This window comes from Sus scrofa, chromosome 13 (genome assembly GCF_000003025.6).
Source record: "Sus scrofa isolate TJ Tabasco breed Duroc chromosome 13, Sscrofa11.1, whole genome shotgun sequence".
Lineage (NCBI taxonomy): Eukaryota > Metazoa > Chordata > Mammalia > Artiodactyla > Suidae > Sus > Sus scrofa.
The window spans coordinates 135,535,785-135,562,366 of record NC_010455.5 but is presented as its reverse complement, the minus strand read 5'-3'; the positions used below and the strand labels follow the sequence as shown (position 1 = coordinate 135,562,366).

The window sequence follows — 26,582 nt, the reverse complement described above, 5'->3', positions numbered from 1 at the left end:
AGTACTCAGCCATAAAAGGAATGGCATAAAGTCATTTGCAGCAATCATAGATGCGACTAGAGAATCTCATACGAAGTGAAGTGACATCAGGAAGAGAAAGAAAGATACCATATAATATCACATATGTGGAATCTAAAATATGGCACAGATGAACCTATCTACAGATGACAAAATAATAACAGTTTAGCCATAAAACAAAGTCAAGAACGTGTAGCTCCTCCTCAAGGGCTAGAGGTAACATTCTGAGCCATATCCTTGAGTTGTTTTGTAGAAACTAAAACCCCACTAGACAGAAGAAGGTGACTTCATGCTGACCACTAGCACATAGTCCCCAGACTGGCTGGAGGCAGAAAATTGGTAATTGAGGAGTTCCCTTGTGGCACAGGAGGTTAAAGATCCAGTGTTGTCATTGCAGCGTCCTGGGTCGTGGCTATGGTGTGGGTTTGCTCACTGGCCCAGGAACTTCCATATGTCATGGGCACAGCCTAAAAAATTAAAAACAAAACAAAATTTTTAAAAAGGAAATTGATAATTGAGATTCTCATAATATCACCCTATTACCTCACTACCAATTTATCAGAAGAATGCCCATGAGATGATCAGGTACCCTGCAACCTTCACCTCTAATGGTGCCTTTAAAAACTCTTCCCAAAAGCCATTGTGGAGTTTGGGTCTTTTGAGCATGAACTGCCCATTCTCCTTGTTTGGTCCTGCAATAAATGCTGTGCTTTCCTTCACCACAACCCAGTATCAGCAGATTGGCTTTGATGCATGTTGAACTAGCAGACCCCAGTTCCTTTCTTTAATAAGAAGATGCAAAACTTCTAGCAGGTCAAACTCATTCATGGCAACTTCTAGACACAAGGGAGCATTTGGATCTGGGTGGAGTTCTTAAGTCAGTGTTCTGAGAGTCAGGAATACTTACCCCAAAGGAAAACAGGGCTGCATCCAATCCCACTCCACCCTTCCCTGCCCAAGCACTGAGTGGCACAGTCCTATAGTCAGTTAGGTCACAATTTCCAAAATCAAGACCAAACTCAGAGTGACAGCTCAACACCCAAAAAATGGAACCAAAGGAGCCTTCAGAGTAACTTTCAGTCACCAGAGGTCTCTCATTGTTTTCAATTTAACTAGGAATGGAAATTTTTCTGACATGTTTTCTATAATATCAAAAAGCTAATGCCACCCACCCAGTTCTACACATGGCAATGATCTTATCTTTGGCATTCACATAGTTTTCCTAGGATTTTCCTTTGCTTTTTAAGTTTCATTATTTCTTTCACAAACCAAACTTCATGACCTTGGATCAGGCCTGAAGTTCAAAAGCACATGCAGAGTCCTTATCGTAGGCTCTCCTGTCTGCACACTTCACTTTCTAAGTAGAGAGAGGGAGGCAATGAGGCAAGATCCATTGCTCAGACTATTCCTTTTTTTCACAATCACTGGTAAATTATTGCTTAAGAATTCTGGGAATTCCCTGAAGGCTCGGCTGGTTAAAGAACCAGCGTCATCACGGCTGTGGTTCAGGTCACTGCTGTGGCCTGGGTTCAATTCCTGGCCTGGGAACTTCTGCATGCCCTGGGCACAGCCAAAAAAAAAAAAAGATGTTTCTGGAATCAGGATCTGAGCAGTGAGCACAGATGGTGAGAAAATGCCACTCCCAGAGCTGAGCTTAGAGCACAGAACAGGCAGCTTCTCAAAACAGCCTTCTAACACACTTTCTTAACTTTTAAGATCTCACATTAAGTTTGGACAGTGGAGGTAGAAACCTAAATGGTTCATACCCTCTTTCCTCAACTGCAGAAAGTTTTGGAGAAGTGGAAAATTCTAGAACAAGAAACATTTAGAAATTAACTCAAGACTGTGAGCAACTCCAATTCTGTACCCCTGCCCCTGTATAACATCTGGCCCATGAGGAACACTCGGTGAGCTCTTGAAGGAGATGAAAGGAGTACTCTACCTGCAACAAAATGATCTCAGTGAGAGATCGTTTTGGTGTCTGTAGCTGCACTAAGATCAGATACTTATTTTGCTATGGTTTTTCCAAAGAGCTTTCTCCAACCACAGGCTCTAGAAGGCTGGTCACCCCAGACCTGAGCAACCCAGCTTACCCGGTCCATGTGGCCAGTCTGAAAGAAGCATTGTTTTGTTACATGACTAAGCCCAAGGTTTTAATACTTCACTAACTTTCAAATGAACTTGAGCAATATCTGGATACCAATGGAAATCTTAAGAGAGTTCCTGACCATGAGGTAGATGCCTGCTGAGAACTCCCGAAACCAGTCTCTTTTGATGCCATGAATGTGTCTGATGCTTATTTTTGTGGAAGAAAATGTTCCTCCAGGAAAGGTGGGGAAGGCAGCTCATAACATTTACACCAGTGGGGAGGCAGGAAGGAGCTTTACAGTTATGGTCCTATTGATGCTTACAAGTACCCACTGGGGTAGTTGAGTGATGACAGAGAGGGTAAGTAGAGTTCAAGGTCAGAGAGGTAGAAAGGGGCAGTGCCAAGTTTAGAGTCAGATTTGAACATGCACTGGTCCTTGACCATCCTGGCAAGTGATCTTTTGTGGAAATAACTTTACTAATTACGGAGGTATCATTCTTTTACAATCATAGTTATTGAAGAATACTGCAACAAATCCTGTTCTCACAGCCACCATTTGCTGAGTACTCCGAAATGAAATATGACTCTCTTGGCTTTCACTGTCATGGGCATAATTAGGATTTATATAATATCAGATAAAGAAAACTATTGTGCAGGATATTCCTTTGAGGGAGAGGTACTCTTTCTCTAGAAGATATACACATGTATATACTGCATCCTTGTATTTGCAAATAGCACCCACGTAACCATCAAGAAATCAGAATAGAGATTAATAGGCACGGAAATACACGAAGAATTTTCTAGCCTCTCCCACCTGAGGCACACAGTGGTAGCAATCCCAGGCCATAGGAAAGTTCCCAGGCTAGGAGTCAAATTGGAGCTGCAGCTGTGGTTTATACAACAGCCATGGCAACACCGGATCCAAGACACATCTTCAACCTACACCATAGCTTGAGGCAACGCTGGATCCTTAACCTACTGAGCAAGGCCAGGGATTAAACATCCATCCTCACAGACTCTATGTGGGGTTCTTAACCTGCTGAGCGACCACAGGAACTCCAAAAGGTACTTTCTGAGGCTTTTGTCATGGAGCCACATTCAAAATGGTTCTTTAACAAGTCATTTATGAAATATGCAAATTGCAATGCAGTGCCAGAAGGCAGAGCTATAACCATAAATAGCCCCTGGGATACTTATGCTGAATGTGAAAATTACATTTCTAAAGAAAATAGTATAAATAGTGTGAAAAATACTTTTATAAACATATCTGGATAACTGTTGCTATGGGAGGTGTTTAATTTGGCAAGAATCAAGGAGTCTAGAATCAGGCCTTAACATTAGAGGCACTTGTAACAGGAGGGGTTGAACATAACCTTGTCAAGCCTTCTGGAAACCACCAGCGCAGAGCAGAAACCTGTCTTTGGCTGTGGGCTCTGACCACCAGGAAGGATGCCACTAGTGTCGCTCTCCATTTCTTCAGGTTTGAGAGAAAACCACAGATGGCCCTTGACCTCTAATTGCCTGCCACATATTAAAATATTCATATATATTTTTATGAATAAACTGGCCAAACAGATGAAATAAAATAGATAAGACCTTATTTAGATATACTTTGGGGATCTCAGGGTCACAAGACCAAAAGTGTCCTGTTCAAAATTCTATATCCTCTTTGACACAAATCGTCTCAATATATGATATCCAAGCTGACTCTCAGCAAACTAGTCCAAGTACCCCAGTGCAAGCATCTGAAGTACAGAGACTGCTGAAAACATCTGGGTTGGGCCTGAGTTCAACGGCTTTTACCATAACAGAGTAACTCAAATCCCAGGAAATGTACTATTTGGGTACAGAAACCAACAAAGAACAACAAAGTTTGAGCAATAGCTTCTAATTACATTAAAAACAACTAAACAGACCTTGTCCTACTTCTTCTGTTCTATGAGCAGAGGGATTCTGAAAGGTCAACGCTCAAGAGAACAAACACGCTCACAATGGCCCCATCGATCCCTTTGTACACACAGGGATAGTCTATGGACAGAACCACTCGCTCCGTGATGTTGCCTTTGGAAACCAGAGGGAGATACAGCAGCCCTGGCTGCACATATTCTCATGACAGTGTGTCACAAAAGTCATACCCAAGTTGTTCAATTGCTTCCAGACCTTAGTCGGATTTGCTTTACTATTTATATGACATGTACCATGTCACAGACCCGTAATCGCTTGCATTTCCCCTCAGTCCTGTCTCTTTCCTACAGACCAGACCAGAGAAAAGGGGAAGGAGCCTCTCCAAGAAGTCCCTACCGCTTTTGGACTGGCTCTGCCTTAGTGCCCGTCTGAAGACAACCACAAGCACACAGCCCCTGCGGGCCCCACTGCAGGGGAAAGGGCTGAGAAAGACTGAGAGAACGCTGAGGTCAGCTGCCTGTGAGTCTCTGAGTCAGCATCTTCAAGACCAGAGTGGTTGTTGAGAAGCAAGACTTCTTCCCCACAAAAACCCCAAATGGAACAGCAATCCAAGAGCTTGAAACCAGTGGGTACAATTCCAGAGCAGGAGCCCTAAGCTGACCATGGGTGCAAAGAGCTAGGGGTGGACCCCTCAACCCCCCCCCCACTGCCTTCTGCACAAGTTGGAGCCATTTGGACAACAATGAACAAGGAGCCTGGGGCTCCATCATTAGGCAAGGAGGGCCTCTCTGACGCAGATCAGTCCTGCCCAGAGCTGGGCTCACGTGTTCGTCCCTACTGGCTGATGGCACAGCACCACGACCTCATTCCAGAGACTGCTGTCTCCAGGAAGACTTGGATAGCTTCAGCTAATTGTTGCTTTCAAAGTGAAGGGGTGGAGGAGGCAGTGCAGAGACAGTCAAATGTTCTAATCAAGTAATTCGGCTTCAAGCGCTTCTTAAGATATAATATTACATGAAGAAAAGCAAGATAGAAAATTGTATACATACACACTTAAAAAAAACTGAGAAAGAAAATATGAATGATAGAATGGTGAACAATTTTTCTTTCTCTTCAGAATATTCTAGACCTAAGAATAATCCTCCAGCTAGCTGGAGTCATTCTCTTGACTGAGGACACAGTTTGAGAAGGGACACATGTGAACCAGGGAGGGCAAAAGGTGTTCCTTGTCTGGTTCACCAGATGGTCCAAATTAATCCTGGTTGCCAAGAAGGAGACAGACAGCACAGACTGACCACACATCCATGACTCGTCTGTATTTTTTAAATCTTCCAGCGGGGGTGGGGGTGGGCAGTGGGGACAACGAAAGACATCCCAGTTCAGCAATCAGAGGAACTAGTGACTCAAAGCCTGCTCACATGGGCACCTCCAAGGCATCTTGAACCTGCTTCTCCACCCGGGGGCTGGTGGAGTGAGGCCCAAGGAGAGCAAGCGTCAGGGGCTGGCAGAAGCCTAGAATGCAAGACTAGCCCAGGAGAACTGTGGGTTCAGGGGGTACTCACTCAACTACAGAACATCCAGTCTCCAAAATGACCACTTTCCCCTACTAAGGCCACTCGCCCCCACCCCCCAGCCCCAGCCCCACATCCAGGCTCTGAGCCGTATCCAGAGGAACGTGGATCAGCATCGGAGGGAGAGGAGGCACCTCCCACGTGCTGGGCCCTGTTTCCTGCCAAGCACCACGCCAAGTCCTTTACCTCCATCTTCTCCTTCAGTTCTCAAAAGGGTGCAGAAACAAGGGGGTATGGAGCCATTTTTAGAGAGAGGAAAACCCAATGTCCAAGACGGCCCAGGTGGTAGGCCGATAAACCCCAGGGATAGGATCTCCTTGGTCACCAGACATAGCAGCCCTGACTCCCTGGTAACACCGACATAAGCAGCCTTCTGGACAAAGACACATCAGAGGATGATTTCCGGTACTGGAGGGGAAAGGAGAGCGTTCTGTGATAATATGTGCTAACAGGCTTTAACAAAAAAAAAAAAAAAAAAAGGCACTGCTGAAGCCCGTTACAGACCCAGCCATCTTCTTGGAGCCTTTGCGGTGGCTGCCAAGAGGAATGGGCAGTGCATCCTCAGTGCCATGCCGGAAGTCCTCAGCAGAGCCCAGGCCCCACCTGCACGCTGGGCAGCAGCTGCCGCTCCCAGGCATGTGTGGCTCTAACTCTGAAAGGGACCAGTGGTAGTGAGGCAATGCGCTAGGTGCCCTAGACACATTCTCCTACTGTTCACGACAGCTCTAAGCGCAAAGTGACATAGGCAGCAGCACACGGTGGGGTTGGATTTCAGCCCAGGCCTGCCTGATCCTAAGCGCTTTGTCTGCTAATCCAGACAGAACCATCCAGCAGAACCACCCATCAGAAAGTAGGGACCTGTGCAGCCTGACTCTACCTCCTAGCTGTCTCCTCTGACATTCACATGTCCTGCATATTCCAGAGCAGTTCTAACTTTGAACGCGCTGGTCCCACTGCACCCATGGGCGTGCTCATACCCGACTCACAGTGCGGTCTGCCAGGGACACCTCCCTTGCTTATGCACAGAAGGTCTGTGCAAGCTTCTGCACTTGTTTCTCCCATGGAGGGACAGCTGTCCTCCACAATGACAGATCACGTCTATGTTCCGATTTGCTTCACGCGTTCCTGTTTCACCTCCTCTGCCACACGCTAAGTTCCTTTTAAATCAACACTTCACAACTGGAAGACCATTCTCAAGGAAGACATCTCAGAAACAACAGAATCCACACAGACTACACAACAGATCACACAGCAGTAGAAGAAACTTCAATCCTGCCTGAAATTGTTCTGCTTACTCTATTTGCCAGGGGCATGGTGCTGGACAGAATGAATGATCCTTTTGAGTCATGACTTTACAGTATCTCATAGGAATGCAACTCCCAGAATGGGACCTGCCAAACTATAATTTAACTGGAATCCATGTGAAGTCCTATGCTGAGATTCAAGTGCTCAAACGTGACATGATAGAAACTTGGCAGGGTTATAGTTCATTCAAAACACTAACAATCCCCAATTTTTGGTAGTCAAGTTAAAACCCAGCTCAGCACCACAATGTGCTTGTTCAACGGAAAAGAAAGAGAAAACTGAGTGTCATTTGGATGTGTTAATGGAAGTGCAGCGTCCAGTTCAAAGAAGCAAACGTTTAGCTGAACTTGGGGCTGTGCCTGATTCTGAGACACATCCTTAAAATGATGGAACCTCAGCTAAGGAAGAGACCTGATGTCTAGCCGGGATGAGACAAAAGAAAAACCTTTACAAAGAAGTTTTCAGATGTTGGAAGGTTGTCCTGTGGTCGAGGGACATGTGAACGACTGGGAAGTGACTGAGAAACAATTTTCTGTTCAATATAAAAGGACACTTTCAAAGACTCCATGGGAGGCAGAACAACGGCCCTCAAAGGTGTGCACAGCCTACTCCCTGGACTTGTACCAGTGTTACTTTACACAGTTGGAGGGACCCTGCGGGTGAGATTCAGTCAAGGATCCTACAATGAGGGGACATGCCTGGATTGTCGCTGTGGAGTTAAAGCAATCACGAGGCCCCTTCTAAGGGGGAAGCAGAGAAAGAGGTGTGACATAGGCAGAGGCCAGGATCAAAGATCTGAGGGTACTGCAGTGCCGGCTTTGAAAACAGAGGAAGGTACTGTGAGCCAAGGACGGCAGGTGGCTTCGGGAAGCTGGAAAGGGCCCGGAAACAGATTCCCCTTAGCGTTTCCGAAGGACTGCAGCCCTGCTGACACCTGGGTTTTAGCCAAATAACATCCAGTTCAGACTTCTGATGCTCAGAACGATAACAGAATAAATTGTGTTGTTTTAAGCCACTAAGTCTGGTGACTTGTTGGAGCAGCAGCAGGAGATGAATGGGATGTCTAACAAGGCAATAACCATGACCTGGCAATAACCATGACCCGCGTCAGGGAGCACCCTGCCCCCAGAGGCAATCAGGAAGAGGCTGACTGGGAATTTCTATCATTGCTCAGTGGTTAAGAACCCTACTAGTATCCATGAGGATGCACATTTGATCCCTGGCCTCCCACAGTGGGTTAAGGATCCGGTGTTGCCGGGAGCAATGGTGTTGGTCACAGACATGTCTTGGATCCCGCGTTGCTGTGGCTGTGGTATAGGCTGGTGGCTACAGCTCCGATTTGACCCCTAGCCTGGGAACCTCCACACACTTCAGGCTGACCATCTACTGTCAGAAATGCTGTGCAGGTCCATCCTGGATGACCCAAAGTAGGCTCCTCCATCTCTGAGTGTCCAGGTCACATGGCAGTGCCTCCTCCTGCTTTGGTATTTCCACGCTGGCCCCCCTGCCAAGGCTTGCCCTCGCCCTCACCCAGGAGGACCATGGCAGTTGGTAGAAGGCATGCTCCAGGAATGTCCCAATGGCACCCGGCACCTGTGCCTGGCTCAGAGCCAAAGGGCCAGCGGGAAGCCTACCTGAGCAGAGGACTCCTTTGTTCCTGGCGCAGGAGAAGTTGTCACACTCGCAGAAGCGCCCGTAGATCTTCCCGAACTCGCTCTCGAAGCAGGAGCACTGGTTGCAGCTGCACTGCCCACGGCCGCTACACAGCGGCTTGCCCTCTGCTTCCCGGCACAGGTTCTGGTACCCGCTCTGTCTCTCCCCTTCCTGGCACTCGCACCTGGTGCCCAGGTAGCTGGGGTTGCACTCGCACAGGCCGCAGACATAAGTCCCGTTGCCGCTGCACCTGGCGCTGTTGGGCTCCAGCCTCACACTGCAGCCGCACCTGCAGTTGTAGGTGACTCCCACCTCCAGGCTGTCCCGGAAGCCCACGGGCCGCAGGGTGAACGTGTGCTGTGCGTGTTTGCCCGGGCAGCTCCGGGCCTCCACTGACACCTCAAAGGATGCCTGGGCAGGAGAAAGAGAGGGGACATCGTGGCCATGGCCGTCTGGGACTCCCGTTACCTGCACCAGCCTCTGGAGCATCCAGGGGCCTGGCCCAGGCACAGCTTCTCCCAGGTCCTCAGAGAAGAGCTGGGGCCAAACCCAGGCCCTCCCTGAAGCGGCCCAACAGCCAGCAGCCCCCTTCAGTTCCCAGGAAGAGCATATTCAGGGTGCCAACACTTGACAGGCATCGTGCTTGGTTCTTTAACATTTATTACCTCTTTTAATCCCCACACCCCAAGGAAGACAGTGAGCAGCAGAAGGTAGAAAGATTCACTCAAGGTTACACATTTCTCTTCCTTCCCTTTCTTTTCACTTCTATCCCATCCTTTCCCTGTCTCATTTTGAAAGTCCAACAAATATTTACCAGGCATCTCCTCTGTGCCAGGCAAGGCGTGCTCCTGAACTCACAGGGCCCTGGGGTCATGAGGTGCTTACCCCTCTGCAGAGGTTATTTCCTCCCCTGCTGGAGAAGGGAGAGATGACTCCTGGGTCCCTTCCAGCCTATGTCCCCTCACCGGCACACCAATTTCTCCCTGCATGGCCCTCACAGCTGCTCCTTTCACCATCAGCCCACAGCCCTGCGTCTGGAGAATCATTGCTACACTTAGACTTTTTCTTATAAAACAAAGTATGTGAAGAAGAAGTGTTGCTAACTCCCGAGTTGTTCATGGGTTGCCACGGAAACAGGCAGCAAGGTGGCCCTTGCTGGCAGATGGTGATGGAAGAAAGATGCCTGCTAGCTGCCACAGGACTGGGATGGGAGGAAAGCAAAGACACCACTCACTGATTCCCCAGGAAGCAGAGCATGACTCCTCCACCTCCCCTCCTCCCATTGTGCGGGTGAGAAGCATCCAGCACCGCGTGCTCCCAGCAGGGCGCTGGGAAAATCTACAGACAGGTAGCTGGCACGCCCTGACCAAACGCATCCTGAAGTCCTTCTTCCCTGAATCGATAGAACCCTGCGCACTCCAGAAACTGACTGACTCACCACCTCTGGCCCAGATGGCTTTATTTTTTTCAGAAGCCTCCTCAGAACATTCAAAACAAATTAGGAACACTTTTATCTATTGGTATCATTACTTCTATTATTTGGCTTGGAATGAAGCTGATTTTTTACATGTCATCAACCACCTGCTTTACTGGATATGCTTTAGGTAATGATGTGTATTTTGGGGGAACCCTCTTAACCTTCTACATATCCTTATCACATTGGGATCTTTACTAATTCTAACAGGCCTTCCCTCCTCTCAGATTGTGACATACAGGGACCCCCCAGTGTGAAAGCAGGAGTGTGTAAGACTGAGCAGGAGGCCCAGCTCTCTAGGTCCTACAGAGGGTCCTGCCTGATGGCAAGCCTCGGCTCCAGGGACTCAGCATTAGCAAAGAGCATCGCAGGAGATGCTGTTGAACAGGTGGGCTGAGGATGATGCCCAGGAGCCAGGGCCAAAGGACGCTGAGAGAACTAAGCCAGCTGCACAGTTGGGACTGGCCCACCCCTACCTCTATGTGGGGGGGTGGGAGGAGATGAAGGGAGAGATTGACAAAAGCAAGTCCAAGACTTCGTTCCAAGGTCCTGAGGAACAGGGGGCCCTTGAGGTAAGGAAACAAGATGAGACCCACCCCAATGGTCACCAGGGACCGAGTACCGCACCCACCAGGCACTGTGTAGGCATTTCCACAAGCATCCCATTGGCATGCCCTAGGAGACAGAACGCGGGTGGAGGGCTGGGGGAGCTTGGTGCTGGTCACAGAGCTGGTGAGGGGTAGCAATGGGCCTGTGCTGTCCTTGGCATGTCACCTCCTAGAAGGAGGGAATGAGGCAGATGTCCAGTGTCCAGGTCTGGGTACAGATAGAGAGGCCTGGCTCGCACAGGGATCACTAGACGGGGACCCCCAGGGGGTGACCAGGAGGCTCCTTCGAATTCTCCTGCCTTGGGCTGGTGATAACCTGAGCCTGCAGAAGGGACAGAAGGGGGGGCTGCACCTGACCATGAGGCCATTGAGAATGTGGAGGTGAGCATCCTTCCCTTAGAGACACCTACTACTTCCCAGGAGAACAATTGTGCTGAACTTGTTAAATGGAAAACCCCTGCCCCCCAAAGGCATCTGGAGGCTGGAGATAGAATAAATTACAAAGCAATAACCTGGACCAAGAGCCAAAGACATTTAATTACTGCAAGACTGTGGGGAGTGAGCATAACCTTCCCCTAGGAAAACTTGCCTGCGTCAAGGGATCAAGTAAGAAGAGAGAATTCCATCTCCTGGGTCTCCCGATGTGTCTGTGTTTGCTGGGGAGTGGAGGGATTAGGGCTGCCCTGAATCAGTGCTGGCAGCTGATCGCCCAGGATTCAGAAAGCTCACACACTGTCGGCACAGCTGGAGGAACAAGGAGACCCTGGCTCTTTTGAGCAGGTTCTGTTCAGCCAAAGTTTTGGTCTAACTGAGGTCCTAGCTGTTGGGGCTCCCTGCAGCCTGGTGCGCGGCTGGCCACAGATCACCAGAGAACAGCTCTGTGTAGGTCACTGGGCCTCGGGTCCTGCTGGGCATGGGAATGCTATAAAAAGCACTTGGGCACGGCAAGTAAATCTGTTGTTACTCCTCCCTTCAGAGTCCATTTCCCTGAAGGATCAGGGAAGAATCCAGGGTCTGTTAGGTGGCTGGAATGAGGCTTCTCTTTGCTGATGACTGTGGACTCTGAGAGCAAAAGCTCCCCACTTCCTGGAGACCTTCCTTCCCCCGCCACGAGGTTCCAGATGAGCCCCGGGCCATTCTGCCGCGTCTATACTCCTGCCTACCCGCCTCGGCATTTCTGGATTTGCCACAGCTCTCCTGCCCGCCTTGTCTTAATAGCGGAATCTCATTGGGATGCTCCTGGTGGCCCCCAGGGCTGCTGCCCAGCCCCCACCCAAGCCCACCAAACCCAGGGCCGTGCAGATGCCAAGTGCACGAGGAGCTCACTGAGACAAAGTGCTGGGCATGGGCACAGGGTGGAGAGCCCCGGGGGGGAGGGGACATGAGAGGGGGACGCTGTGGGAAGCCTGTGCTGGGGCTCACTGGGTCCTTTGTACCAGGCGTCAGTGCTGGCCGCATAGCCGGCCACTCGCATACTGATTTGTCAAAGCCAGTTCATGAGAAAACTGACTCCCAGTGGCAGGGCCCCTTCAGTCAGCCCTGAGAGGCGTTGGGAGGAAAATCAGGAAAAAAAGAGCAATCACTGGATTTGGGTCTTGCTGGTTTTAGTGAAGGACTATCTCTCTGAGGACAACCTTGTCCCTCATCCCCTGTCACCTCTCCTGTTTCCTGCCTGGACAGATCTCCTAACCCAGAGAACATAAAACAGTCACAGAAGTACAGCCTCTGGCTGGAAGTGACCATGGAGCCTCTGCCTGCCCACCCCACCTCTGCACGAAGCTCTGCTTACACGGAGATGAACCCAGCTGTCCCAAGGCTCCCCCCACCCCCGGGCCATGTCCTTACCCACAGGCCAGACCCTGAGACACACGTGACAGCAGGATGCTTTCCCTAATCCCTCTTCTCCAGGTGAGCCCCAGGGCCATTCTGCCACATCTATACTCCTGCCTCGCCCCTCGTCATTCCTGGACATGCCCACAGCCCTCCCAACTCATGGTACTACAGAATGCACCCCTCTGCCAAATGATGGCCAGACACCTTAGCATGGCACATTATGTCCTACCAGTAGGACAGCAGCCCCAGCCACTCTGCCCCTTGGTCCCGAACTCTCTGCCCTCTCTTGCTTCCCACCTGCAAAAGGGCAATGCTCTTTCACAGCCTCCTGGACTCCTCACCTGCTGCTTTACGCATGCCATGCCCACTACTGCAGCCTCCCCACCCCTCTCCTATGTCTAGGAAACTCAGCCTCCACTTGAATTGCACCCCCTTCTTCTCTGGGGCTCCCGTAGCACCAAACCCAGCTTTTACCACTGTGCCCCACTCTGTGGGATTGGCTCCTTTGCATGTACATTCCCTTTACCAGATCTGTCCCTGGGACAAATGTTAGGAGGGAAATGCCCGCTTACTCGGCAGCAAACCTGACAAGTTCAGCTGTCAGCTCTCTGGAGAGCATTCAGAGGGACAGATGTACCTCTCATATCTCTCCTTCAGCAGAAAGCGAGTTAAGGGGAAAACCCAGTTCCCTCTCCGGGGCTGGCTCCATGGGCATGTGCCTGTGCAGTCACACAGGGCCCCACACTCAGCTGAATACGCTGCTGCCATCGTCTTGAAAGTCTTTGTTTTTTGGAACAAGGACCACACATTTTCACTTTGCCCTGGGTTCTGCCCTCCACTGCCTGCAGGGCCCTCAAAGAACTCACCTCCCAGGGCCGGGCATGGCCTGGCAAGCAGCACCATGTCTGGCTATGATGGGAGAGTGGCCGCTGCTCTGTGCCAGCCTCTCTCCATCCACAGAAAACACCCCCTCCCCCCTGGCAGTGGAGCCAGAGGCCATGTGGCCGCGGCCTCTTAGAGAGAGGAAACAAGGAGCCAGCGTGGGGGCCTGCCTTTGGGTCACTGTCTCAACAAGGCCATGGCCCCTTGGCACCCAAGGGAGGCTCAGACTTGGGGGGGGCGGGTAGTTATCACTTGCCCTTTTAACAAAAACAACTGAACAAAGAACTCCAGAGGCAATCTGACCCAAAGAAGAGTGAAAGCGTTATCGCTGGGGTTTTAAAATATCTCCATTAATACAGCATTGGTTGGCATTGTTTTATCTAAAGCAACACTGCCTATTCACATTGAGCCTTTCTGAGAATGAGAATCTGCCAGATCCTTTTCTTAAAAGCTACCATCAAGCCAAGTTCCCTCTAGCCTATTCATATTCTGAATGAAATGCAAGATATTAACCCTGACGATTTCAACCCAGTTCCGTTATGAAAAATGCTCTTCAATTCTGGTTTTCCCGTTTTGTAAGATAACCTGTTTGCTCCAGCTTTGTGACCGTCCACCTGTGATAAGCAGGTCTTGAGTTCCACCAAGGCGGCAGGCAACATAAAGAGACAGGAGACAGCCGGCACCTCAGTCAAGTCTTTCTCCAGCTGAGTTACCAACACTCCCAGAAAGCAACCTAGCTCAGCTCGGCACCTGCCTGGCTCTGCTACCGCCAACCTCTATTAAGGGTCTTTGCTTAAAGATGTCATTAGAAACTGTGAAGAGACTTCCTGAAACCCAGGCATCTGGTGTGTGTGCTGCCCATCCTGCTTCTCACCTCCGTTCCAATGCACCTATTTCTCCAAGTGAAGGTTCCTTGTTTGGGTGATTTACACATCATTCTTCAGCTTTCTTGACCCACTGCACCAAGTATTTCATCCATGGATCTATAGAACCCACTTACATGCAGTTTTTTCTGGCTAGTTCTGCCTCCTTTCATTTTTCATAGCTGAATCTTCAATTTTAGTAACTATAAGGCTTTTGTGTTAAATCCACAACAATTATAAAAGGGCAATAAGAACATACATATCAATAATTACCTTAAATGTCAATGGACTAAATGCTCCAACCAAAAGACATAGACTGGCTGAATGGATACAAAAACAAGACCCATATATGTGCTGTATAAAGATGTGGTATATAAAAAAGAGCAAAATACAGCCATTTGCAGCAACATGGATGGAATCTAGAGATTATTACACTAAGTGAAGTTAGACAGTGAAAAACAAACATATGATATCACTTATAGGTGGAATCTAAAAAAAAAGATACAAATGAACTTATTGCATAACAGAAACAAACTCACAGACTTTGTAAATAAACTTATAGTTACCAAAGGAGACAGGTGGCAGGGGCGGGGATGAACTGGGGATTTGAGATTGGCACATGTACATTGTATACTGAATGACTGGCCAATGGGGATCTGCTGTACAGCACAGGGAACTCAACCCCATCAAAATTCTGTGATAATCTATATGGGAAAAGAATCTGAAAAAGAATGGGTGCATGTGTATGTGTAACTGAGTCACTTTGCTGTAGAGCAGAAATTATCACAACTTGTAAATCAACTATACTTTTTTTTTTGTTTGTTTGTTTGTTTTTTGTTTTTTGTTTTTTTTTTTGCCTTTTTGCTATTTCTTGGGCCGCTCCCGCGGCATATGGAGGTTCCCAGGCTAGGGGTCCAATCGGAGCTGTAGCCACCAGCCTACGCCAGAGCCACAGCAACTCGAGATCCGAGCCGTGTCTGCAACCTACACCACAGCTCACGGCAATGCCGGATCATTAACCCACTGAGCAAGGGCAGGGACCGAACCCGCAACCTCATGGTTCCTAGTCGGATTCGTTAACCACTGCGCCACGACGGGAACTCCGTAAATCAACTATACTTGAATAAAATTTTTTAAAATGGGGAAAAAAAGTACGGAAGAGAAATGCCTTTCTATTTGCTGAGCAATGAAGGGTCAGTAAAGCAAGGAGTGGCTCTTGCGGTCTGCTTCCGATAGCAGGAACCTCTAGAAGAAGTGTGGATGGCCCTCCATCACCACTCTGCCTGCCTCTGAGCTGGTGTTTCATCACCCATATATCTTCTTCCCTCCCTCCAGTCCGTGGCCTGGAACACAGGTGCCCATCTTTAGACGCAACGTTTCCTCCCCCCACTTAATTATATCCACTTCATCCACACAAGGCACCCGTGCCCTCCACTGCTACAGAGTTACCCATTCCATCTCATCCAGTCAGAAGAAGTGGATGGGATGGTTTTCTTCATGTGTTACAGGAGGGAAGAGTGAAGATCAGATTATCGGAGGCACAGGGCAAGCTGGAGAAGACTAAAAATGAAGGCTGGGTCTTTCAGGTTCCCACCTACCCTCTCCCACCCAATTTCACCCTGTAAACTAAGAAAATAATGGTTTTAAGACACCAAAGGCACACATCAAGTTGAGGAGGCCTTAGGTGGCAATGCACTAAGTGCGGTATATCAATTAGAGCTTTGTAATGAGTTCACCTGCACCTTGAAGACACAGCACCCAGCAAGCTGAGGGGGACCCCGGGGCTGCAGAGTTAGAAGTCACATACAAACTCAGAAGGTCTCTATTAAGTCACACAAGTTATCAGAAGCCAAAAAATGACTACTGACACTGACAAGTATAAACAAACAGGAGGTAGGAGTTCCCATCGTGGCTCAGCAGAAACGAATCTGACTAGCATCCATGAGGATGCAGGTTCGATCCCTGACCTCGCTCAGTGGATTAGGGATCCAGTGCTGCCATGAGCTGTGCTGTAGGTGGCAGACACGGCTCGGATCTGGTGTTGCTATGGCTCTGGCATAGGCCAGCGGCTACAGCTCTGATACCACCCCTAGCCTGGAAACCTCCATACACCATGGGAGTGGACCTAAAAAGACAAAAAGCCCTAAAAACAAATGGGGGGTGAGAACTTACCGTGTCCCCGATCTTCAGGCCCTCACACTTCCTCTGACCAGGGTAGGATATGCCGTCCTGGCAGGTAGCAGTGAAGAAGAGATTAAGATCCTCAGGCTGATCCCAGACGGACAGCTCCACTTTAGACCGGATGCTCTGCACAGAGAAGGAAGATGAAGCCAGAGCCACTTAGAAAAGGCTGCAGCGAAATGCTCTCCATACCTGGGTGGCCTCCTCTAACTCAAGGGCCTTAAGCCAAGGCAAGAGCCAGCAGGGAAGGCTGCCAGCCCACTCTCATCCCTCTCCTTCTCTCCACACCCACAGGCTGCCTTGCTAGGCTGGCCTCCTGCTGTGGTCTTAGAGGAATTGCTAATGGCCCACTTGCCATCATCTCATCTGCTTCGGGGGTGATGCCCTCTCCCTGCTCGTCTCTGCAGTCACCTCTCCCCCCGCCCTCAGCCTCAGACATGGAGCTCCTCAATCCTTGCCGTGTGCTCTCCAGACTTGGGGCCTTTGCTGTGCCTGGGATAAAGTGCCTTTGCTCAACTACCCTCCTCTCTCCTCCTGCACAAGCAGCCCTTCATCGTTCTTCCCCATCAGCTCAGGAGGCAGTTTCTCCCAGAATTCACACATTCCTCACTGTCACACCCATGCCCCATCAGATGAGGTCCACATTCATGAGTTTTGAACTACACTCTGAGAGAATAACACCTTATGTGTGGGTTATGTTCTCAAGACAATGGATGAAATAAAAGTCAAGCCAAAATCACCCATCAGAATAGAAAAAATAAAAGACAAAAGAGTATCAAGTGTTAGGAAGGCGCTGGAACAACTGGGGCCCTCACAGCCTACTGGTGGGAGTGTGAACTGGTACAACTCTTGAGAAAAACACTAGGCAGTATCTATTAATGCTCAGGTCAACTTGAGATAAGCAATTCACACTAGGATTCTACCCAACACAGATGTGTACTGACCAGAAAACAGATATGAGAATGTTTCAGCAACTGTTTTTTTTTTTGGCTGCACCCATGGCATATGGAAGTACCTGGGCCAGGAATTGAACCCATGACTCAACAGAAACCCGAGGTGCTGCAGAGACAACACTGGATCCTTTACTCAACGTGTCACAGCAGGAACTGCCTGTGATAGCTAGAAACTGGAACTACCAAAAATCTATCAACAGGACAGACTTTATTTTTTCCAAATTATTTTTTTTCCAAATTATGACGTATTCACATAGAATACCGAACAGTACAAAAATGAATGAAATATGACTACATGATATGACATAGATGAATCTTCCAAATATCACATGGCCTAAAAGAAGCCAGACACAAAAGACATACATACTGTATGATTTTACTTATATGAAATTTAAAAACAGGCAAAACTAACAGTTACCCTTGGGAGATATACTAGAAGAGGGCATAATAGGGGTTCTGGGTGCTAGTAATACTCTGTTTTTTGACCTGGTTGGCTTAATACTCAGGTGTATTTAGTTTGTGCAAAGTCCGTACAATCACTCATACGTCTCTAAGTTTACAAAAACTGCCCTTGAACACCAAGGTACATGGAATGATTGGCCAGTGGGGGCCTGCTGTATAGCAAAGAGAACTCTACCCAGTATTCTGTGATAATCTATGTGGGAGAAAAGTCTGAAGGAGAATGGACGTGTATATACATCTAACTGAATCACTCTGTCATACAGCAGGAATTATCACAACCTTGTAAATCAACTATACATCAATAAGACTTTTTTAAAAATGAAAAGAATTGCCCTTGAGAAACAACCTAAATGTTCACTGACAGATGAATGGGTTAAAAAAAAATGGTGGTATATATATGTATGTGTGTGTATATGTATATATAATGGAATATTACTCAGCCATAAAAATGAATGAAATAATGCCATTTGCAGCAACGTGGATGCATCTAGAGACTTTCGTATTAAGTGAAGTCAGAGAAAGACAAATATCATATGATATCACTTATATGTACAATCTGAAATATGACACAAATGAACATATCTATGAAACAGAAACAGAGGCATAGAGAACAGACTTGTTGCCAAGGGTGGGGTGTGGGTGGGGGAAGGATTGACTGGAAGTTTGGGGTTAGCAGGTACAAACTATTACCTAGAGAATGGGTAGCACAGGGAACTATATTCAATATCCTGTGATAAACTATAATGGAGAAGAATATTTAAAATTATATATATACTATAACTGATTCACTTTTCTGTACAGCAGAAATTAACACAACACTGCAAATCAAGTATATGTCAATGGAATTTTTTTTGTGTGTGTGTGCTTTTTAGGGCTATACTCATGGCATGTGGAAGTTCCAAGGCTAGGGGTTGAATGGGAGCTGTAGCTGCCACCCTATGCCACAACCAGAGCAACGTGTGATCCGAGCCACATCTGCAACCTACACCAGAGCTCATGGCAACGCTGGATCCTTAACCACTGAGCAAGGCCAGGGATCAAACCCACAACCTCATGGATCCTTGTCGGGTTCGTTAACCGCTGAGCCACGATGGGAACTCCTCCATAACAGTTTTTCAAAAATTGCATTGAAAATCTGTAAGGAGTTTCTGTCGCAGCTCAGTGGTAACAAACCTGACTAGTATCCATGAGGATGTGGGCTTGATCCCTGGCCCTGCTCAGTGGGTTAAGGACCCAGCGTTGCTGTGAGCCGTGGCGTAGGTTGCAGGCATGGCTCGGATCCCGTGTTGCTATGCCTATAGTGTAGGTCAGCAGCTGCAGCTCCAGATTCTACTCCTAGCCTGAGAACTTCATATGCTGTGGGTGCATAAAAGACCAAAAAAAGACCTAAAAAGACCAAAAAAAAAAAAGAAAAAAGAAAAAGGAAAAAAATCTCTTAAGGAGGATGTGCATGTGCTTTGGAGACTGAGGCCAAATGAAGTACCTGGCTTGTGGTTACACCAGATGCACACAGAAGAGCAGGATGCACATAAGAAGAGACACATGGACACATGGATACCACCCCCTGCCTCAGATCAACTGAAGACTCCAATCTCCCCTCTCAGGTGCACTCTAGGGAGGAGGGTGCTGGATGGAACAGCAAGCAGAAATGCCTTTTGCTCTCTAGTTTCTTTTATTTCCTTTTGTTTTTTTTCCTTTTGTGCTGAGCATGTAGTATTAAACTTGAGTTAAATATGCAGTTCGCCCACATTAACAGCTTGTTGAAAACACTCTAGCAAAAATAGTCTCTCCCTTTGCAACAAATTGTCTAAATGTATCTACAACTCCAAAAATACTCTCCTAAATCCACTTCCTCTTGTTAGTGCCAGCCTCCACTGGCAGAAGACTGCCAGAGCAGTGTCACTCTGCACACAAAGCTCTCCTGCTGAATGTGATCAGTTATTCACCAATCTGTCCCCACCTCCAGCTGTGAATTCCAAGGACCATATCATATTTCTCCCTAAGACTGAACACAAGCTTTTGTGGAATGAATGGATGGGTGGATGGAAGGGTGGATGTTTTAACAGCAGCTATGCTAGGTGACTTCATGGAAGAAACTACCAATTATTTTTGAAAGATAAGGTAAATTAAATAAGTATGAGTGAGGCAAGACAGTTTCTCATTAAAAAGGGCTAAGTAGATCAGAGCCACTTAAAAATTACTTGGGAACCGAGTTCCCTTCATGGCTCTGTGGTAACAAATCTGACTAGTAACCAATGAGAACGGGGGGTTCGATCCCTGGCCTCGCTCAGTGGGCTAAGGATCCGGCGTTGCCATGAGCTGTGGTGTATGTAGGTCACAGATGTGCCTTGGATCTGGCGTTGCTGTGGCTGTGGTGTAGGTCAGCAGCTACAGCTCCGATTTGACCCCTAGCCTGGGAACTTCCCTATGCCGTGGATGTGGCCCTAAAAAGACAAAAAAAAAAAAAAAAAAAATTACTTGGGATCAATCTCATGAAATACAAGGACGCTTTGGCAAAGAAACGAGATCCTGGAGAAAACTTTCCCACCAAGGTCTGCTGAAGCCACCTCCTGGAAGCGTTACTGGGGAACTCAGTGGAGGGACAAAAAGCACAGGGGACTGAGACTCCTACTTCATGAATCAGGAACAACGGGTGGAAACTGAATCCTCTGTTCTATTCAGGCCATAAGACCCTAAGCTTTGTGTTCAGATCTAACATTTGTATTATTCCTGATCCTCACATGGTTTCTGGATTCAATAACTCTTCAGATGTTAGGGGGGGTAGGAATGATGGAGGTTTTTTTCAGTTCAAACCGCTCATGTTATGGAAAGTGGGACAAAAAACAGCCTCACCCAGGGCTACTCCACTGCCAAGGGCAGGCAGGACCAGAACCGGGCCTTCTGGGTCCCCCTGCAGTGCTCTGACCAGACCAGACACCTCTCTATTCAGAAACTGGCTCTGACCTTGGAAAGACAGTGCAGATGGTCAGGTTGAGAGAGTCAGTCCCCCCCTCCAAGATTATGAGCTCCTAGAGGGCAGGGCTGTGTTCTGTTCACTGTTTTGTTCCCAAGGTGTAGCAGATGCCTGCCCCCATGTTAGGCTGTGAACATATATTTGTGAAACAAATGAATGAATAAATGGATGGAGTACAAGATATAGTTGAGGATCAAAGCCAGAGCCAATGCAGATTTGATGCATGAAAACGGATGTGTCGCCCCTAAAATTCAATTAACTGCTACCAAATATGCCTCCGAACATGATTCCTCACTCCTCATCCAGGACAAGGAGGCAGTGTTAAGAAAGTCAGACTTTAAAGGCTATTAAATACTCAGCCAGGCTAGGTCACATCTGCAATCACTTTAAGTCAGGCCAGTTGTGGAGTGGGTGGGAGCAGACTTTATGGCAACAACAAAAAGAGAAACATGTGCTCTGCTAGGAGAAACATATACCGCTGGCCTCTGATGTCACCCTCCACATGCGACTCTAGTGGTTTCTAACTCATGCTATTCTTTCCTACTCTGCAAAGGAACCCCTGTGATTTCTCTGAGTCCTAACACCACCACCCCCTTTGTCAATGTGACACTCTACTGGGTGCATATGTGCATGCATGTGCATGCACCCAGGGTTCTACCTCTGAGCCCTGGAAGGGAACCCCTCATGAGCACCCACTGCACAGCAAAGCTCCACACTGGTGACCCCTCACAACAAAGACACTGGTATAGCAAGAAAAAAAACTTACTAATCAAAGCCCAGAGTTGAAGATTTCACACGAATAACAGATGTGATTCTTTTTTTTTTTTTTTTTTTTTTTTGTCTTTTTAGGGCTGCACCCAAAGCATATGGAGGTTCCCAGGCTAGGGGTTGGATCGCAGCTACAGCTGCCGGCCTACACCACAGCCACAGCAACGTGGGATCCAAGCTGTGTCTGCAACCTACACCATAGCTCATGGCAAGACCAGATCCTTAACCCACTGAGTGAGTACAGGGATCGAACCTGCATCCTTGTGGATACTAGTTGGGTTTATTAACCACTGAGTCATGACGGGAACTCCCACAGATGCAATTCTATGAGACATTACATGAAATGTGCCCGTTCCGTTTTGCTCCCTCCCCAGCCTGAGGACATGCCATGGCCACTGCATCTGTTTGACGTGTTCGCTGCAACCCTTTCAGGATGTCCCCACAGTCTGCCAGCTCTAGGGAGGCAGAGGTCAACACCACACATAGTCATGCAACACACGACTCGTGAAATCCGCCACAAACTGTGGAGGTGGTAAGGTGACACGGAGAAATGCAAACAGTCTGGTTACCGCTGTGCTCCAACCCCGGCCAGGGCAAGAGCAGGTGAAAGGATAATCAGAGCCCCTACTGCAGGTGAAAGTACCAGCACGTGCACACTTTCTCTCTCTCTCTCTCTCACACACACACACACAGTCTTGTGCAGAATCAAATCAAAGGATGGTGGCCAGTGAATTGGGGACTAATCAACGTTGAGCACAACACACCCCCAACACGGCTCCCGCCAACTGGACTTTGCTCCGAATACCTTGCTGCTTCACACTTCTCCAGTTAACAGCTTTCTTTAAAATGTCCACTAAAGGGAAGGCAGGAAGTAGGGGCTTACCTAGGGTCCCAACTTTCTAGGGTGATGGACACGCTTGATGTCTTGATGGTGGTGGTGATGGCTTAGTAACTTGTATACAGGTATCAAAACTTATCAAATGACACACGTTAAATTGGCATAATGTATTGTATGTTAACTGTCTCTCAATAAAGCTGTTTTAGTTTTCCACTGAATTTGAACAGTCCCTGTGGATGGTATTCTAGAAACAACTGTTTGAAGAGTGGAGTTTCAGGGAGCTCCCATTGTGGCTCAGCAGGTTAAAAAATTGACGAGTATCCATGAGGATGAGGGTTTTAATCCCTCGCCTTGCTCAATGCGTTAAGGATCTGGCATTGCCGTGAGCTGTGGTGTAGCAGATGTGGCTCGGATCACGTGTTGCTGTGGCTGTGGTGTGGGCCAGCAGCTGCAGCCCTAGCCTGGGAGCTTCCACATGCCTCGGGTACAGCCCTAAAAAGACAAAAAGAAAAAGTGGAGTTTCACATGCTCACTCATGAGTCGCATGTGTTCCCAATGTGTTCTCTCACAGGCACCAGGTGAACGGAGTCAGGCTGTGGTACCAGATTCCTAGAGTTCCTCGGGGGGCTCATCCCAGCTTCCACATGGAGCTCCTGCCTGGAACAGGTCCCTTTCTCTACTCCTCCAGGTCCCAACCCCTCCACAGCAGAGGGGGCTCCCACTCCTCTCCTGACCTCTGCCCACCATTCAGAGCACATTCCCCCAGGCCCCTGGATGTCCATTAAGAAAACGAATTGATCGATCATGAATCCTGCTCAGGGCCAATGCAACATGCCTCGGAGCAAGAGCAGCACTGAGCATTTATGAGACTCCGCCCAGGGGACCACCACCACTGCCTTGTGCACTCTGGTCTTCAGCAGACCCACACACGGGTGTGGACATGCAGATGGCTCGGCCGCACGGAGCACTGACTGAGCAGAGCGCCTTGTCTGTCTTGGGTGCACCACTCCCCAGTTCTACAGAACAGGGTGTCATGATGCCCTCCTTTATTAAAGCCACAGGAGCAGGGGCCTGGGCCTCCAGCAGGAAATGCTCCCAGCAGAGCCCCAGAGCTCTGTCAGCCAGCTGCCTGGGGCATCTGAACTCCAAGCTGACTGAGGATGGAAATGCTGGGTCCCAGAGACCCAGAGAAAGCTGCACCCCTCACCCGAGCCCAGAATGTGCTGCCCTTCTGCCATTTTCCCCACAGGCCCTGGCTTGGCAGGAGGCAAGCAGCCGTCACTGTACCAGTGAAAGTGGATCCAAGGAGCAGCGCCCCCCGCCCCTGGCTAACCCTGGGGTCTCCAAGCTCTGGGACCCCAGGAGGATGCAGGGAGCGGCACAGGGCAGCCCTCTGGCTCTGGCTCCAACTCCTTTGTTCCATGTCCACAGCTTAAGGCCCAAGGTGTCACAGTGAGGAGTGGCCCTCAGGACAGGGGGACAGTCAGCAGGCCTGGCCCCCGCCACACACACACTCTCTTCTCAGACTCTCTCTGTACATGGCACATCCTCTCACTGTGGAAATCTGGAAGCCACAAAGCATAGTGCACCTGGAAATCTGCTCTCCCTGGGTTCTGAGGTGGCCCCTGGATCTGGTGAAGACTTAAAGGTCAGGGACAAGAAAAGAGGATGTGAGTATGTGGGGAATAAAGCAGGAAAGGAGCAGGAAGTCTAGTTTTGTTCTAGGAGTGGGGAGGATCAGAGCATGTGTGAGAGGAAGAGGACCCTTGGCTCCAACAGAGGTGGGGGCAGGGAGAAGGACAATGAGCCACAAACCTCACTGCCACCCGCTCACCACCTTTAGGAGACTGAGCGAGGGATGGCCACTCCCCAAGCTCTGGGTGCCCCAAAGCGAGGTACTACCTACAGCTCCTGGTCTAACTGGCAGTACTTTACAGCTCAAGGCTGCATCCGTAGGGTAACAAAGTCAACTGGAAAGGCAGAGCTCCAAATATGCACTTGTAAATTGGTCAGGAGAAAGGAAGGTGGTTTTTCTTTTTTTTTTTTTTTTTTGTCTTTTTAGGGCCACACCCGCAGCATATGGACTCCAGGCTAGGAGTCCAATCGGAGCTACAGCCACTGGCCTTCACCACAGCCACAGCAATGTGGGATCCGAGCCGCATCTGCAACCTTCACTCCAGCTCATGGCAACGCCGGATCCTTAACCCAATGAGCAAGGCCAGGGATCGAACCTGTCACCTCATGGTTCCCAGTCGGGTTTGTTTCCACTGCGCCATGGCAGGAACTCCAAGGTGGTTTTTCTAATACACATGTGATGTCAGAGGGGCTATTTCTGTCCCCAGGTTAGCCCACAAGTCTATTCCACAGAAGTTAAGGAATAGCAGTGCTACTGAAATTATGCTTCCCCTACAGAGAACTTCCTTTTAACAGGATGATGCACTCGGAATTCCAGTTTGGGCATTTCGTGGCCCCAGGAGGGGCTGGGTGGGCACCGGAGGCTGAGACCATACTGGGGCTTCGCAGGGAGGGGACAGCTGAGGGCACATTCTTCCCAGCACAAGAAACCATGCCTGCCGCTTTCCCGAGAAAAGGTAGTATGAGTCCTGACTTCTTGGATGTTAGGAATCGAGGGCAAGGAGGGTAGGAAGGAGGAAGATTTAGGAATCATGGATGACCCGTTTGGGATGTGTTGTGACTCCTATACCACGTCCTTAGGTGCTGTACTTACTCTAGCGAGCCAGTTAATGAGGTGAATTGCAACAGCACAGACCTGAACAGGGCCCCACAGGCTCCTCTCAAAGGACCTGATTCCAGGCAGATCCTAAGTGTGTGGACCCCTGTTGGTAGGCAGCTCTATGTGGAGCTCTCCGAGCCTGGGGGATGGCAGCCCTGCCCACTGGGAGGCCAGGTCAGTGTGCATGCTTCTCATCTTTCGCCACAGGGAACACGGGCAGGATCACCCAGGCAATTGGATGGGCAGAGCACCTGTACCCACGCCAGCATGGTGTCCTGCTAGGGCCCAGGGTTACCACGACGTCAGAACCCAAGAGGGCCAGGGGCCACCAGTCTGAGTTTGACAGAGGGGCTGCTGCTCACTGGGACCAGCGTATGCCGAGTCAAGGTGGCAGGGGTGAGGGGAGAGGGCTGCCCTGAGCAGAGGTCCCTCTCCACCCCAACCCGAGTGAGACAAGAAGGAACCAAACTCAAGAGGCAGGAGGCATAGCCAAGTACAGCAGCAATGGTGCACTACCCACCTGAGCCCACCCCAGTGCCCGGAGCCCTAGTGGGAGAGGGCAGGGGTGGGGGCGAGGGTAGGAAAAGAAACACTGACTTACATTGTAAGCATTGATAATGAGCTGAATGATATTTTTGGAGTCTCCATGTAAAATCTCCACCGTTGTTCCAGGTATCAGGGCTGTAAAGTTCTTGGGGGGAAAAAAGGAAAGAAAAGAAATAAGGCCACTCTGCCCTTCGTACTGACAAAGCACGAACATTGTCTTACTGAGCTACAAGAGTCAGGGCCCCAGCTCCATATTCCACCACCTTCTCACACCATACATTGGAGAAGATGCTACAAGGAGGGCGAGAAGAACACGCACAAGGGAACAGGGTTGCTGCAGCAGGCCGTGGAGTATCGCCTCACAGATCTGAGTGCGAATGGCCCAACAAGATCTGCTCCTAAAGTATGTCATGCTCCTTCTTGGTGTTTTGTTTTGTTTCAGGGCCAAACTGGCACCACATGGAAGTTCCCAGGCTAGCAGGGGTCAAATCGGAGCTGCAGCTGCCAGCCTACACCATAGCCACAGCCACGCCAGATCCGAGCCACATTTGTGAGCTATGCAGCAGCCTGCAGCAATGCTGGATCCTTAACGCACTGCGTGGGGCCAGGGATTGAACTCGCCTCCTCATGGATGCTAGTTGGGTTCTTAACCTGCTGAGCCAAAATGGGAACTCCTAAAGTATAATGTTATGCTCCTTTTTGGAGCCCCCTCCTCTCTGGAATGTCATGGACAACTCTCTGAAATGCCACCTCCAAGGTCAATACGCTCTGGATGTTCTTGCCATCTCTTTCCTGGACTGCACAGGTATTCCCAGGTTCAGTTCAAGGATGCCCTCAACCTGTTCAGCAGGAATGAAAGGGGAAACTTTTCCAAGGATCTCAAACACAGCTCTTAAGAGGGAACGGAGATGTGAACGGTGCCTTC

General features: G+C 49.1%; 1 protein-coding gene across 1 annotated transcript in view; it reads right to left on the bottom strand.

Annotated features, from left to right (window-relative positions):
* The window catches only part of ITGB5 (integrin subunit beta 5), a gene marked incomplete at its 5' end in the record, with an annotated part of 119,373 nt that overhangs the window by 25,117 nt on the left and 67,674 nt on the right, over positions 1-26,582 (bottom strand). Inside the window, 3 exon segments of the mRNA NM_001246669.1 lie at positions 8,523-8,952; positions 16,374-16,508; positions 25,713-25,802. Coding sequence (NP_001233598.1) covers positions 8,523-8,952; positions 16,374-16,508; positions 25,713-25,802 — 655 coding nt within the window.